General features: G+C 34.8%; 1 protein-coding gene across 3 annotated transcripts in view; it reads left to right on the forward strand.

Annotated features, from left to right (window-relative positions):
- dhx40 (DEAH (Asp-Glu-Ala-His) box polypeptide 40) overlaps positions 1-12,378 on the forward strand; it is a 38,624-nt gene extending 26,246 nt beyond the window's left edge. For 2 of the 3 annotated variants that reach the window (XM_039757009.1, XM_039757007.1), the window contains exons 8-19: positions 1,316-1,415; positions 1,517-1,603; positions 2,118-2,300; positions 2,976-3,056; positions 4,450-4,607; positions 5,854-5,968; positions 6,113-6,221; positions 10,301-10,395; positions 10,472-10,541; positions 11,089-11,311; positions 11,823-11,849; positions 12,061-12,378. In XM_039757009.1, the coding sequence (XP_039612943.1) occupies positions 1,316-1,415; positions 1,517-1,603; positions 2,118-2,300; positions 2,976-3,056; positions 4,450-4,607; positions 5,854-5,968; positions 6,113-6,221; positions 10,301-10,395; positions 10,472-10,541; positions 11,089-11,311; positions 11,823-11,849; positions 12,061-12,197 (1,385 nt within the window). In that variant the 3' untranslated portion in view covers positions 12,198-12,378. The remainder of the gene's footprint in view (positions 1-1,315; positions 1,416-1,516; positions 1,604-2,117; positions 2,301-2,975; positions 3,057-4,449; positions 4,608-5,853; positions 5,969-6,112; positions 6,222-10,300; positions 10,396-10,471; positions 10,542-11,088; positions 11,312-11,822; positions 11,850-12,060) is intronic. The other variant, XM_039757008.1, reaches the window with a different exon arrangement.
- The last annotated feature ends 2,339 nt before the right edge of the window (positions 12,379-14,717 follow it).

A 14,717-nucleotide genomic window follows, 5' to 3' on the forward strand; every position in this document is an offset into this window, starting at 1 on the left:
GTAAAAAACTGAGTACAGCAAAGAGTACCGCAGCTTTTGCTTAAACACGTATACTTGAACACAGAACTATTCAGCCTTTCTCACAGGTGATGTAAAGTATCCGATGATCTAAACAAATTCCTTTTCTATTAGTAAAAAAAAAAATGGTACAGTTTGTATAACATAAACCCTAAAAGATTAGAAGCATTTCCTATTCTGATAAATCCCAGTTGCTACTGAATTTATTAGCGCAAACTGTATGGCAAAGCCTTATCACTCAATATATCTGTCTTACTCAAAGTCAACTATTATGTCAAGGGCAAGGTTGTTATCATATAGGGTGTATTTTTTGGCACACATTGGTCCCTTAATATAAAAAGAATAAAATGTAAATGGCACAGGTTTAATGAACATCAATTTTGATCAGGTGTGCCCCGTCATGATAGCAGTGTGCCCATACAGGGTATACAGTACAATAGTAGGATAATGTTCTAGAAAAATAACAGTAAATTCATTTTCATACAGTGGCACCGCTAGTTTATAACTAATCACTACAGTTTAGCAGCAGTGGTACTTGGAGTAGAGATCTGTCACTAGATAATTGGTGGACTTCTTGGGTCCATGTCCCATTGATTTAGACTGTTTTCAGTCCAGATGGGGTACATGCTCAATATAGAGTAAATAAACCTACTAAGAGACTACTTTGTGTATGTTATAGGTTTGTCTCAGTTCCTTTGGTATGGCTTGAAAGTACTTGAAAGATCTGTACTTGTCATGCTGCCTTAGGAGTGTCACAAAGATAGTCAGAGACCCCACCCACCCTCTCCATGAAGTGCTCAAACTTTTGCCCTCTGACAAATGCTACCACAGCATGCGGTTCAAGACTGACAGACTTAGAAGGAGTTTCTTCCCACAGGCCATCAAACTACTGAACTGCATCTAACAAAAAAAAAACATGCTGACCTATTGGCACTGTTAAATTCCTGAACATACACACAGACTTTTTGAACATATATATTCGTAATTTTTTATCTCCTTAAATGCTGTTATGTCTGTAAGTTATGTTAATGTTTTTTGTCACTTGAACATGTTACAACTATTCACCAATGTGTCTATTGGACTATACATATATTCTGTCTGTTTATGATGTCTATTATGTCTGTCTGTTGTTTTATAACGTGCAGTGGTTTTTATGTTTGTGTTTACACATTGAACCTGGAAAAATGTAATGTCCACTCCTTGTTGTATGGTTTGAATTACAATAAAGTAAATCCAATCCAAAAAATAGATTCATCTTCTGTAACACTTTAAATGTTCTATCCACCTTTATTTACAGAACAACAAAGAAAAATATTCCAACCTGCGCCACCTGGTTTAAGAAAATGTGTAGTTGCTACCAACATTGCAGCTACATCTTTAACAGTAAATGGAATTAGGTAACTTGGAATTTTCCTTTAGGTTCCTGTCATATCCAGTGGGTTGTCCCTTTATAATCCTACAGACAAATCATGCTGCCATTCTTTATTTTTTAATTTAGATATGTTGTTGATAGTGGGTTTGTGAAACAACTAAGCTACAACTCAAGAGTTTCAATGCATATTCTGGAGGTGGTTCCCATTTCAAAGTTAGTACTGTTTAATTTGTTTCTTAAATGTATGCATTTGTCTTATTTCTGTGACTTAAAATGTAAAGCCTACCTCAGTTTATGCCCTTAACATTTGCATTCTGCAAACCTTTTTTTCCTATTTTATTGTTGTCTTTTTTTCTAATTATAGGACTTTTTTTTGCATTGCCACAATCTGTACGTTTTGCCATCTGTTGTTTAACATTAACTATTTTTGTATTGTTACAAAGTTTAAAACAGTTGAAAAATAACTGATAAATTGTGAATACTTGAATTAATAATAAACATATAGTAATTAGATTTGTCATGGACAGTTGTTTGTATAATAGTAATAACTGGTGGATTTTTAAGGTTTTATTTGACATTGTTGTTTATTTTGAGAGTGACAGGTTTGCTGATAATTTAAATTAAAATAAATAAATGGATGAGAAATATTTTAGCATTACAGACCAATTAAACTAATGAGGTGACTGAAAAACTGAACTAATACTTGTATTTTTAATGCAAAATGAAGAAGTGAGGCCCTGCAGCGAGCAGGAAGAGCAGGCAGAACATCATCTGGAAAATGCTTCTGCATCTATAGTAAGGAGTTTTGGAAAAAGTGCATGCCGGAGTTCACTGTTCCAGAAATACAGAGAACCAGTTTGACATCTGTAATCCTCACTCTGAAATGCCTAGAAATTCATGATGTCATCAGGTAACAAATGTATAACAAATATACAATTAACTTAATCAGACTTAAATACAGTGCATTTTCAAATTATAAGTGTGCAGAAAGAAATCTTTCATTTTATAATAGAATTAACCTATGAAAACTTATTGATTCATTTCCTTCTATGTAGTACTGTATATATGTATATTATAAAATCAGTGATAATATAGTTTTTTATGAAATGGATAACATGGCTTGAAACTGCACATACAAGTTGGTATTTTGAAATATTTACCCAGCATTGGAAAAATAAATAATAATACCAATGGATACGTATTGTAATGACACTGGTATGTTATGTAGTTTGGGTGGGTGTAGTGGCCTTGTGCCACCTGCTGTCTTCTTCCTTTTCTGCCCTTCAGTGCAGCTGATGTATGTAAGATGCGCTCTCATCTCCCTCGTTTAATGCCAAGATATTCAACCCACTGACCATGAAAACTGATAGACTGAAAAAATGGTAAATGTATCTGTTTAAAATTAAATCTACAAGAGAATAAAGTGTGCAGAAAAGTGAAGGGAATGGAATATTTTCTGAATTCACTGTATAAATTAGCTTATGTTTAAAAGCATTGGTTTTTCTTTTAATATTTTCACTATATCATATAAAATATAATTTTTGAGTTTATAGGCTTTATTTCATTTCCTCTTGTTTATGTTCAGGTTCCCTTATGTGGACAAGCCAGAAGAGAGATTCATTTTGGAAGCCCTTAAACAGTTGTATCAATGTGATGCTATAGATAGGTAAATTGTATTTTTACTGTTTATATTTAATTATTACTGTACATAATTATACTCCTAATTAAGTAACAATAATGGCGAACATAAACTAAAAATGCTTTTGTGTGGGTTTTTATAAACAGTTATTTTTGGTTTGGACTTAATCAAAGTATTTCTCTTTTGTAAAGTTCACTGCCTCCCAATAGGCTCCCAATTTTAAGTTACCAATATAATTCTTAAACTTTGGAACAGATATGATTTTAAAAAATTATTAAAAAATTATTACTATAATTCAGTAAGTCCATATCAGTTTATAACCAATGTTTCACTTTCTTTACATATTTATTTTTGACTAAAATCAAGTTGTTGTTTTTTTTTATTTATTACTAGGGGGCTCTGCACCCTGCTCGCTTTGCTCGCCCACCCCCGGGTTTGGTTTACCAGATGTACGATTTAAAGAGATTGTTATTTTCATGGCAATTGTTGTATATGCATTATTTTCACTTTTACTTTAAAACGTTTATAAAAACAATATTTGTCTTTATTTCCAGCCCCGGGCATGGTTAAATCTCTCTCTCTCGGGCTGAACACACGCTAAGGAGATGCAGTTGGTCCAGCTGCTGTCTTGCTGCTGGCGAGCTACATGTTTTGCTTGTCACGCTGCACGTTGATCATTTAAAAGCCTGTACAGTAGTTGTCCTTTTCCGACTTCGCGTCTCTTCCGCTCGCGGTGTGAATGGTAGGGGTGGGGCTGAACGCACGCTAAGGAGATGCGGTCAGATCATCTGCTGGCGAGCTTTGTGTTCTGCTTGTCCCTTGTCGTTGTTTTAAGAGCTGGGAGCACATGAAGTGTGTCTGCAAAAAGCATTCCAACAACTGCTAGCTTAGATGTCCATGAACTTGTTTTAAATTGTAAGCAGGGCGCTTCGCTAAAACCACTAACTCCCCATATACTACAGCCACTTTGCGTCTGTGCCACTTGTGTTGTGAAGGGGAGGGAGCTGAACGCATGCTAAGGAGAAGCGGACGGATCAGCTACTAGCTTTGTGCTTCTGCTGCCAAGGTTCGTATTCTGCTTGTCGAGCTGCGCGTTAATCATTTAAAAGCTTGTGTAGCAGCTGTCCTTTTGTCTCACGTGACGTTAAAGTGTCTCTCGTGGAATGTCAAAGTGTCTTCGAGAAGATCATGTCTCGTCTCCTGCCCAAGATTTTTTTATAATAGAGAGATGGTTAATGATACATCTTGTCAATATTTATTGTGATTTCAGATCTGAAAGATTAATAAGACACTCAATAAATAGAGAAACATGGGATATGTCCAATTCATCTTCAGAAAATATTTGTTTTTATTTGTATATTTTTACAACTGCCATGTAAGTATTTGCTTAGAGTTCAAATCTTGTTGATTTCTATTACAGGAGAGGACAAGTGACAAGTTTAGGAAAGCTGATGGTTGAATTCCCTTTGCCCCCTTCTTTAACTCGGGCGCTAATTAAGGCAGCTTCATTTGGCCATGAAAGCATTCTCTTACCTTTAGCTGCCATGTTATCTGTGGAGAATGTTTTTATTCGCCCAGGTAAGTGTTAAGTGTTAAAGTTTAAAAAACAGATTTAAATGTAGATGAGTGATGTTTTTGCTTTTGGAAATGTTATTGTGTTTTAATGTTCCTGTTGACTTTATTGTGACCTGCCAGGCACAGTGCAATATGCTTTACACACAAGTAACTCTATACAAGAGTAGTTTCTATAAAGAAAGATTAAATAAATTTGTTAAGTCATATGTTTAATTCATAGTCTGCTGAAACTCTGGTTCAGCTTTCAAGCACACACACATCTTGACATTATGTTTTATTCAGAGTATGAGTAGAATTGAACTCATTGATTTGAACTCTAAATGTTAGTTTAATGTTTTAACACCACAAAGTGAATGAGGTACATTGTTGCCACCAGTGGCAGATTCAGTGCCAGACTCTTGTTTTATTATACCAAAGTCACAAACACTAACCTGCCCTCTGGTCTATTGCAGAATATCCAGGAAGAGGATAGGTGGACGGATGTCTTATGTCAGATAGATTTTGGCTTGTGTTTTCTTGTTTACCATGAAACTATGAAACCATAAAATTTTTTTTTTTTTTTTTTTACTTTCAGGTTCCTTTAAATTATTATTCTTATAACATATTATGTACATGTATTGTTATTAAAAATAGTGAAAATAGTATATATTTCCATATATTCTTGCTGGCTGATAATCAGTTTCACTGAGTTGTACAATTTTCAGTTCCTGCTGTAACCAAGTATCAACAGTTGTTTTGGGGAAGAGGTTGGTAAATGTCTGTCAATATTAGTCAGTGAAGAAAACTACTGAATGTAGTGCAAAATAAAATGGGTTAATAATATCCAGCATTCTGCAGAAATTATATTACAAAGTCAAGTGAAGGTGTAATAAATGGTTATACCAATTTTTATTTGAGAAGTCATGTAATTAGCAATATTACTGAGGTGTCTAAATAGTAATACCAGATAAGAGAGAGACTTTCTTAGCATGTCATTAGAATGAGTTTACATTGTATTTGTGATTTTTTCTTTATCTTATAGGTATTTAATGCTATGGTGACAAACATCATTGCCTTGTTATTTTCTGATAATGCCACCTTGTCTTGCAGCTATCTGTTTCACTTTTTTCTCAGTAAGGATGTACTGAAAGAATTAATTATAGGCCTGCTAATATGCATCAGTTTACATACTGATATTTGAAGTGGCTAATGACCTTTGCTAATAAGCACTATGTCATGACCCAGCAGACCACTGTTTTGGTTTTCTTAGGTCATCCAGACAAGCAACAGGCAGCAATCCTGAAGCATCAGGAATTGTCAGAGAAGGTGGGAAGCTCAAATGACTTTGCTACACTGCTACACATTTTTGAGGAGTGCAAAGCCAGGTGTTACTTTCTTCTAAATCCTGTTTATATTTTTCGTTTAACTAGTGTACTCATTTAATGAGTTATTGAAGAGGAGAAATTGAAACTAAAACATACATGTAATCAGGCATCACCTACTGTAACTTAATTAAGTATTTATTTTAGTGTTTCACCTTCTTCTTGGTGCCGAGACCACTTCATTCACTGGCGTGCTTTGAAGTCAGCTTTTAGTGTTGAGACACAACTTCAAGACATCCTCATACGACTTAAGAATGTGAGTGTTTTTCTTAATTTGTCTGGACGCATGGTAACTGAAAGATGCTGCTTGCTGTTATAGCAAGCTGGAAAATGAAGTTTGTGAAAGTTTTAGTGTGAACAAGGACAAAGAACTAGTAATTAAATTGAAGTTGTAGTTAAAAAGATGGAACAAACTGTAATGGTAATCTTCAAATCTGTGAGCAAGTAAGTGCATTTGCAGTAATTGTTTATCTTGCATTAAACATTTTCATTGTGATTGTCCCTGCTACATAAATGTTAATCTATAATCCCTTATGAGAGAGAAACATGTTTTTACTTAATGTACATCTTATGTCAGTAAGTCTTTCTTTAAACACTTCAATAATCTGTGATTATAGCCATAGTAACAAGTCTTTTTGTCCCATAATTTATTATCATAGGGTGGTGTCTTTTAGAGACAATATTTGCTAATATTGGCCCTGGCTCTCCACAACCATTTTATAAAAGAAAGTTAAGATTTAAGAAGATACAATTCCATTGTTTGCCACAGCTTTCCCTAATGACTAGAATGTTTGAAAACAGCAAGATATTTTCACATCAGTCATTAAATGAGCACACTTATCTGAAGATCTGAAGGTACATGAGAGATGTTTAACGAGTGTTCATTGCAATTAAGTTTTGTGATACCCTTTAAGGTTATGGTTACTGACTAAATATATTTTGTTGCATAGGACCAAATCATCATTTTGAAATATTTCTGAATTTCTATTGCAGTAAAGTCTGAATGTCTCTCATCTTTGAGGTGTTTGGTGGAAGTGTTGTTGCTAAAAAAAAAAAAACACTGTTGGGGATATATGCAAAATTATCATTTGTGTAGTGAATAGTAGCAAATAAAAAGGAGGTTTTGTGATAGTTCTTCATTGAAATATTAATTATCAGGAAACACTTCTACTAATCTATGTGGTCTCTATGTGGAAGTGTGGTTTCTTCCAGTTGTTGCTCATAGGTTACATACACTTTTATAACCTATTCAAACACACATTTTCAGTGACATGCTTACATATCTATATTAATAAAAGGCAAAGCCCTCACTGACTGACTGACTCACTCATCACTAATTCTCCAACTTCCCGTGTAGGTGGAAGGCTGAAATTTGGCAGGCTCATTCCTTACAGCTTACTTACAAAAGTTAGACAGGTTTCATTTCGAAATTCTACACGTCATAACTGGAACCTACTTTCGTATACTGTATACAGCCAAAGCGGGCAGCTTGGTCGCCATGTGAGGCAGAGTTGCGTCTTGCATCATCACGCCTCCCACGTAATTGAGTGCCTGCCCATATAAGGCCGTCCCTCAGCAGCAATCCAACAGAAACACTCTGTCACTAAATGTTCAGACAAAGATGAGATGGTCAGGGTGGTGTTTGACACAAACTCAGTGAAACTGCGAGAGAAACTTTTAAGTGCCGGGTCTTAGCTAACATTAAATAAAGCCGTGGACATCGTGAGATCGCACAAGATAGCACAGGCACAGCTCAGAAGCTTCGATGTATGTACTCCAAGCGGCTCACATGAACTGACTATGAATGCAGTACACAGAGAACAAGCAAGACCTCTAAAGAGCGCGGAGACTTTTGATCACGTGAACATGTCTGCAAAATGTGGTGTCTCCTGCCCTGCAAAAGTCGAGCAGCCGGCGCTCGCGCATAGCTGTGCCGGCCTTTGAGACGCTGACTGCGCTTCTGCCTTAAGTCAAAGTGAGCACTTCATTTTTTTTCCTCCTTCCCCTGAGCTATAGCCCAGACAACTGCAAACACGGGATCCCTTTTCTAGACCGCGGCAAACTAATATTAAGGCGCTTCGGACTTTCTTTTGCACGTATACTATTATGAGGTCACGGAAGACACGCACAGGAGTGGAGGACCAACAGTGCCATTCCGGCCGGTTAATGGCAGGGACGTCTCACCAGTCTACATGAGACCCACCGCGACGGTCCCCAAAAGGCGCTCATATCGTCAGCGAAGACGTCTCTCTACACTATATAAAACAAAAAGGCAAGTTTCCTTTCTTTACACCTTTTTTCCTTTTATGCCAAACCAAAGCCTTTCTCACTTAAAACTGCAGAGGACACAAAACTCATTTTCTTTAATTGCTGGTAATGCCGGTAAGGCACATTACCACAGGCAGAAATTTGGACGTTCACATAGAAAATGTAATTTCTATACCACAGCCGTCGTGTAGCGCCTTTCAAAAGGGATCTACTACCGAGAGATGATCCATATACATTTTAGCTGCTGTTAGTACTACTTACCTGTTGTGTTCTACCGTCTTTAAAATGTAGTTCACCCGAAACCACTCCAGTAGTTCTCAATGTATCTTTACTTCTTAAAACGTTAATGTTTTACTGTTTAATAACTTATAGACTACATTTTATTTTTTTTCCCCTTGCACTCTGTGACTAAAGCCAATGGGTGATCAGCTATATATATATAATATATATACACACATATACCTGTGTGTGTGTGTGTATGTATATGTATGTGTGTGTATATATATATATATATATATATATATATATATATATATATATATATATATATATATATATATATATATATATATATATATATATATATATATACACACACACATATCTATATTATATATGTATAATATATGTAGACTCAAACCGATTATGACAGCAGCAGTCCAAGCTGTGAGAAAACACTAAAAAGGAGGCATGTCAGACGTCGTGGTGCATTTTCTGATGCAGCTAGACGAAAACAACTTTGTGATGCTGCCGCCAAATACTCGCAGAAAAATCTTAAAAAAAAAAAAGTTAATAGACACACTGTTGCTAATTCCTCGCGGGCAAATCCACAACTTAATAGAGACCCTGCCGCTAAATACTTGCATAGCAATTTGGGTAGTGAACACTTTGATGAATGAAACCTGTTATCTTTACAATGTTTGACAAACACGGAATGTAACCTGAACACAACACGTCCTCCAAATACGAACCTGATTGAAAGAAATAATGATAATCAAATCCTTGATGACAGCACCACTCATAACAGTGACTAAACAATTACTTTGACAATCATGTTACGTTATTTTTAAAATGTTTCCTTTTCTTTTTCATAACTTCTTTAACACATGACTTCTCCGCTGCGAAACGCGGGTATTTTGCTAGTCATTGAATAATATGATAAGTTGTGGCACTGATATAGAATTTCCCAGTTCTGTATATTGTGTCAATAAAGCCTTTGTCTGACATTGTGGTATATGATTAAATAATCAAATAAAACACTAATTTTCTATGGTGCTTTGATATTTTTTTTTATTCACCAGTTTCTTTTGACCAAGGTTTATAAGTAATGCATTATCCCTGGGATGCCTGCCTTATGGCTATTTTATGAAAACATTTAAACATGTGCCACAGCAAGCGGCATGCAGGGTCTTTTCTCATTAACTGCCATATGTCTGTTTTTTTTCTGCCATGACCAGCTTGCCATTTTTAAGAGCCTTTATGACAGTGACATTTATTTAAACTGCCTTAGCCAACACAGGATTTCAAACTAATCTAGGTATAACTTGCAGCATGAGAGGAAGATTCCTGCTGTGTGCATCCTGACTCCTCTGTGTTGGCACCCGTCACACTTCTAAAATAGTGAGGTGTATCAGAATATTATGATTTGGGTGACCAATGTTACCTTCATGCAACCACTGATGAAAATAAAAAAAGAAATATTTTAAAGTGATTTTTTTAGTGATGCTAATATTGGCCCTGGCTCTCCACAACCATTTTATAAAAGAAAGTTAAGATTTAAAAAGATACAATTCCATCATTTGCCACAGCTTACCCTAATGGCTAGAATGTTTGAAAGCAGCCAGTTATTTTCACATCAGTCATTAAATGAGCACATTTATTTTTCTTTTTTCTTATTACTGAAGATCTGAAGGTACATGAGAGATGTTTAACGAGTATTCATTGCAGTTAAGTTTTGTGATACCCTTTAAGGTTATGGTTACTGACAAAATGTATTTTGTTGCATAGGACCAAATCATCGTTTTTTTTTTTTTTCCTTTTTTTGTGTTTTTTGTCTTTTCTTTAAAGAATAAAAATTTCCCAGTTGAGCAGTTTTCTGGTTCCAGAAGTGAACTGCTGCGAAGGTGCTTGTGCTCAGGATACTTCATGAATGTTGCCAGAAGGTAAGTCGTTTAATGTAATTAAGTGTGTGCTGAACTGATTTTCTACAAATATCTTTAATTGTGTCATTATTAACAGATCTGCTGGCAAGGTCTTCTGCACAATGGATGGCCATGGATCAGTGGTTCACATTCATCCATCATCTACAGTAAGAGATAAATAACAAATTGTTTTGACGTTATTGTGTTCAGGTTAATATAATACTGTTTTCCATTTGTATGTTTTTTAAATTTAAAGGAGGAAGGTGTAATTGCATTATTAAGCAGCAGAAACACAAAAACTTACTTGTAAAAAATTACAGTCACATTTCCTTCCCTTAGATTACATCCTGAAATCTTGACTAATCAAAATAATATTTTGCTCTCATTTCCTTCTTACAACAACATTTGTTTGTTAGAGTAGCATGACATTGTAATGTTGTGGTTTTTAAAAATTATATTGAGTATATTTTAAACAAAGCTGGTATCAACCTAAGATTTATAGTTTATGTGCTGAAATTATGTGTCTGTTAATTTATAGAAATACTGGTTATGGGAATGCTAAGTTACTCTACATAACAAATATTTTCAGGTTTTTTTTTCCTCTTTTTTTTCAATTATTACAAACTGATTCTGTTGTGCATCTTATTAGCATAGTATTCCTGCATTCAGTCAAAGAATTGTGCATCTTCAACTGAAATCAATATTTTCTTCTAGCTGTTTGAGCAGGAATTCCAGCTGGACTGGATTATCTTTCATGAGGTGATAGTGACCTCCAAAGTTTTTGTACGCATTGTGTGCCCTATCCGCTATGAATGGGTCAAGGACTTACTGCCTAAGCTGCATGAGATTGATGTTTATGACCTGAGTAATGTAGCCAGGCATGAAATGGCAGAAGAAGATGAGGTGAAATTGGAAATTCCAGAAAGGAAAGATTCAGGTAAGTAATAATAAAAGTGCTTTTCTTATAAGGCTTTTTTTATACACTACTAGATGATTTTTTCTTCCTGAAAAAAGATGTTTATTCTCCCCATACAGCTTACAATGTAATAAATTTGAAACAATGTAATAAATTTGCAATAGATGTATACTTACTTTGGATAGTGTTAAATGATGTTAATGAAGAACAAAGTTCATAATTTAGGATACTGGGGACTCTTTGTGAATGCAAGTTTACATTCCAGTAGATTTCTTAGTGAAATATCAGTCACTTCACTAGTGTAGCTTGACCTTGCTTTATCTTCAGTGTCAGATGTTAATTTTTTACACTGTGTAAGTCCTTTCAAATGAAGCAGTTCACTCAGGACTATGTTATAAAGTACATAAATTATCAGAACTGATGTAGAATCTCTGTGGTTTACAGTCCAAAGCTGTAACAAATGCAGTGCAGCCTACTAAATTTCTATTATTTTAGTTAGCTTCTTTGTTAACTTTTTTCTTTTTTGTTTAAGGTGGCAACAATACCAATTGGCAATTAAGTAAGTTATTAGTAAAAACAGCTACATTGGTCCCATTTACAGCTATGTAAATTCATCATAAACGCACTGTTTCAATAAAAGTGGAGTGAGCTCCAGACTTTAGAAGTCTAATGGTAATCAACATGATGTGCCTCATATGTCTTATACATCTCTAGTGAACAAAGAAATAATTAATGTTGTATCACCCAAAGTAATATATTTTACTTTGCAGCTGATTCACAGGAGGGAGCCTGGGGGAAACTGCAGAAAAGGAATGATGACAGATCTATAATGGATGCTCGGAAACGTTATCTCCAGAGAAGAGGCATCAGGAAAAAGAGCAGTGAAACTGCAACTCAAGAACCTTGAAATAAATCTTCAGATGAAGCTGTTTTTATTCCTTTTTAATGAATACATAGTGTATATATATATTCATTTTAAGAGCTTTCTGTATATAGAGTACATTGTGCATATGACAGTGTACATATTTTTATACCCCTTTCCAAAGTTTTATCAAACCTTTAGTAAAGTGAATTCATTTTTAATTTAATTCTTTTCAGTCTGATTTTTTTTTCCCTTCATCTTAAGGGAAGATTGAAGCTGGAAGCCTTCCAAGGGGAGGAAAATTACTTATTTTCAATACTACCATTAATTTCTTCTTGTAATGCATTATAATAACCTTATATCATGTCTGACATCTTAATTACCTAGAAAAATAAATATATGGGGCAACAGACTAATAGTAAATATCATCAGTGCTGTTAATAATGAAGTCACAGATTAGTTATGTTTTTCAATAATGACGTGGCTATTCACTAGTATCATCTGAAAATTAGTATTCTTTAAAAAAAAACACGAAAGTACTCACCTTTCAGGATATCTGATTTTGGTTTAATCATATTCCTATTTGGTGCGATTAATATTTTTGACTCTTACATTTATATTACAGCTCCAGAGAAACACATAGTGTTATGAAAAAGGATACATTTATCATTTCAAGAAAGCTTTAAACAAACCACTGTGCTTTGTGCAGCTTTGAATGCTAAAGTGTTTTCTGTTATGTTTTTTTGTTTTAATTGAAGATTCTTTGTAAGTTGGTTAAAAAATATTGTCTATAATTTAAGTATTTATTTTCCATTAGGCTGATGTCCAGTTTTAGAGTTAGGTATTTACTTAAAGAAAGTATTATATCCATTTCAGTATTTTGAATGCCTTTACCATTTTATATTATCAAACATTGTAATGTTCAAAATTACATTTTAGTCTATTTTGTAATACCTGAGCTACCTGATTGGAAGTTTAATTCAATTTTTTTAAAAGTATATAGGTTGTTACTGTCATGTACAGGGAGACATAATTGTTACCTAAAAAGTATTAAAAGGAAAAAGAATAAAGAGGAAAACAAAAGGTCATGCTGATACAAATTTGTAGCAAATAAAGTATTAGTCTAAGGTATTCAAAGAAATTTAAATGTGTGAAGATAGATGATTAGCTGTACAGAATTGGCTTTATTATATAAAGTTACTGAAAGATCTGCACCTGGTATGTCCTACTAAGTCTTTTAGAATCTCAAAGGTGAACGATAAAATATGTTGTTTCATAAGGATAAGCGAAATACACGCACCAACATTCATATGAGGCCACTTTAGAATTCAGATTTACATAACATGCAAATCTTTGAGATGTATGAATAACATTGGAGTACCTTCCTGTATAAACACCCATACAGATACAGTGAGAACATGCAAAACTCCACATATACAGCAGTCGGGTACAAAATTTACTCAGGATGCTGGTTTTATAATCCAGCAATGCTAACCAGTTGGCCACCATGATAGTTGTCAAAGTAATAGACAAACATCATGCGTTGAACATTGTTTTTCATCATACAGTCAGATCCATAAGTATTTGGACAGTGAAACAATTTTCAAAACTTTGGCTGTGTACACCACCACAATGGATCTGAAACAAAGCAATGAAGATGTGATTGAAGTACAGACTTTCAGCTTTAATTCAAGGGTTTTGGCAAATATATTGCAAGAGCTGACATTTTTATGTATGCGCACACCAGCATAACTTCCCCCGCCACCCCCCATTTATTTTCAGTGGCTCAGAAGTGTTTGGACAAGCTAACATAATCATGAATATATTGATCCTTTTCAATATACTGCTTCAAATCTGGAACCCATGGCCATCTCCAAGTGCTGGGTTTCCATCCTAGTGATAATTTACCAGGCCTTTACTGCAGCTCTCTTCAGGTGCTGCCTATTCGTTGAACTTTCTGATTTCAGCTTTGTCTTCAATAAATGAAATACATGTCCAATTGAGTTGAGGTTAGTTGATTGACTTGACTGTTGAAGAATATTCCACTACTTTCCATTGAAAGCACCTGGTTTGCTTTGTAGTATGTTTTGGCTCACAGTCCTATCAGTTTTGCAGTATTTGGCTGAATTTAAGCAGATAGAATTTCCCCTTGAGATTAATAAAGTATCTATCTATCTATCCCTATACACTTCTTTCAGCAGTCATATCATCAATAAACATTTGTGACAGACTTCCTTTAGCAGTCATGTATGCCCATGCCATAACACTGCTTCCACCATGTTCAACAGATGATGTGGTATTCATTGGGTCATGAGCCATTTATTATCTTCTCCATACTCTTCTCTTTCCCACATTCTGTTTTATATTGATCTTAAGTTTCATTTGCGCAAATTTTTTTTAAATATGTTTTCTGGCAAAGTCTAATCTACCCTTCTTATGTTTGAGGTTTACCAGTGGTTTGCATTTTGTGGTAAACCCTCTGTCTTTACTTTCATGAAGTCTTCTCTTGATTGCAGACTTTGGCAGTGATGGGTCTTCCTCCCGGAGAGTGTTTTTGCTTAGGGT

The sequence above is a fragment of the Polypterus senegalus genome, chromosome 6 (assembly GCF_016835505.1).
Source record: "Polypterus senegalus isolate Bchr_013 chromosome 6, ASM1683550v1, whole genome shotgun sequence".
In the NCBI taxonomy this organism is placed as follows: domain Eukaryota; kingdom Metazoa; phylum Chordata; class Cladistia; order Polypteriformes; family Polypteridae; genus Polypterus; species Polypterus senegalus.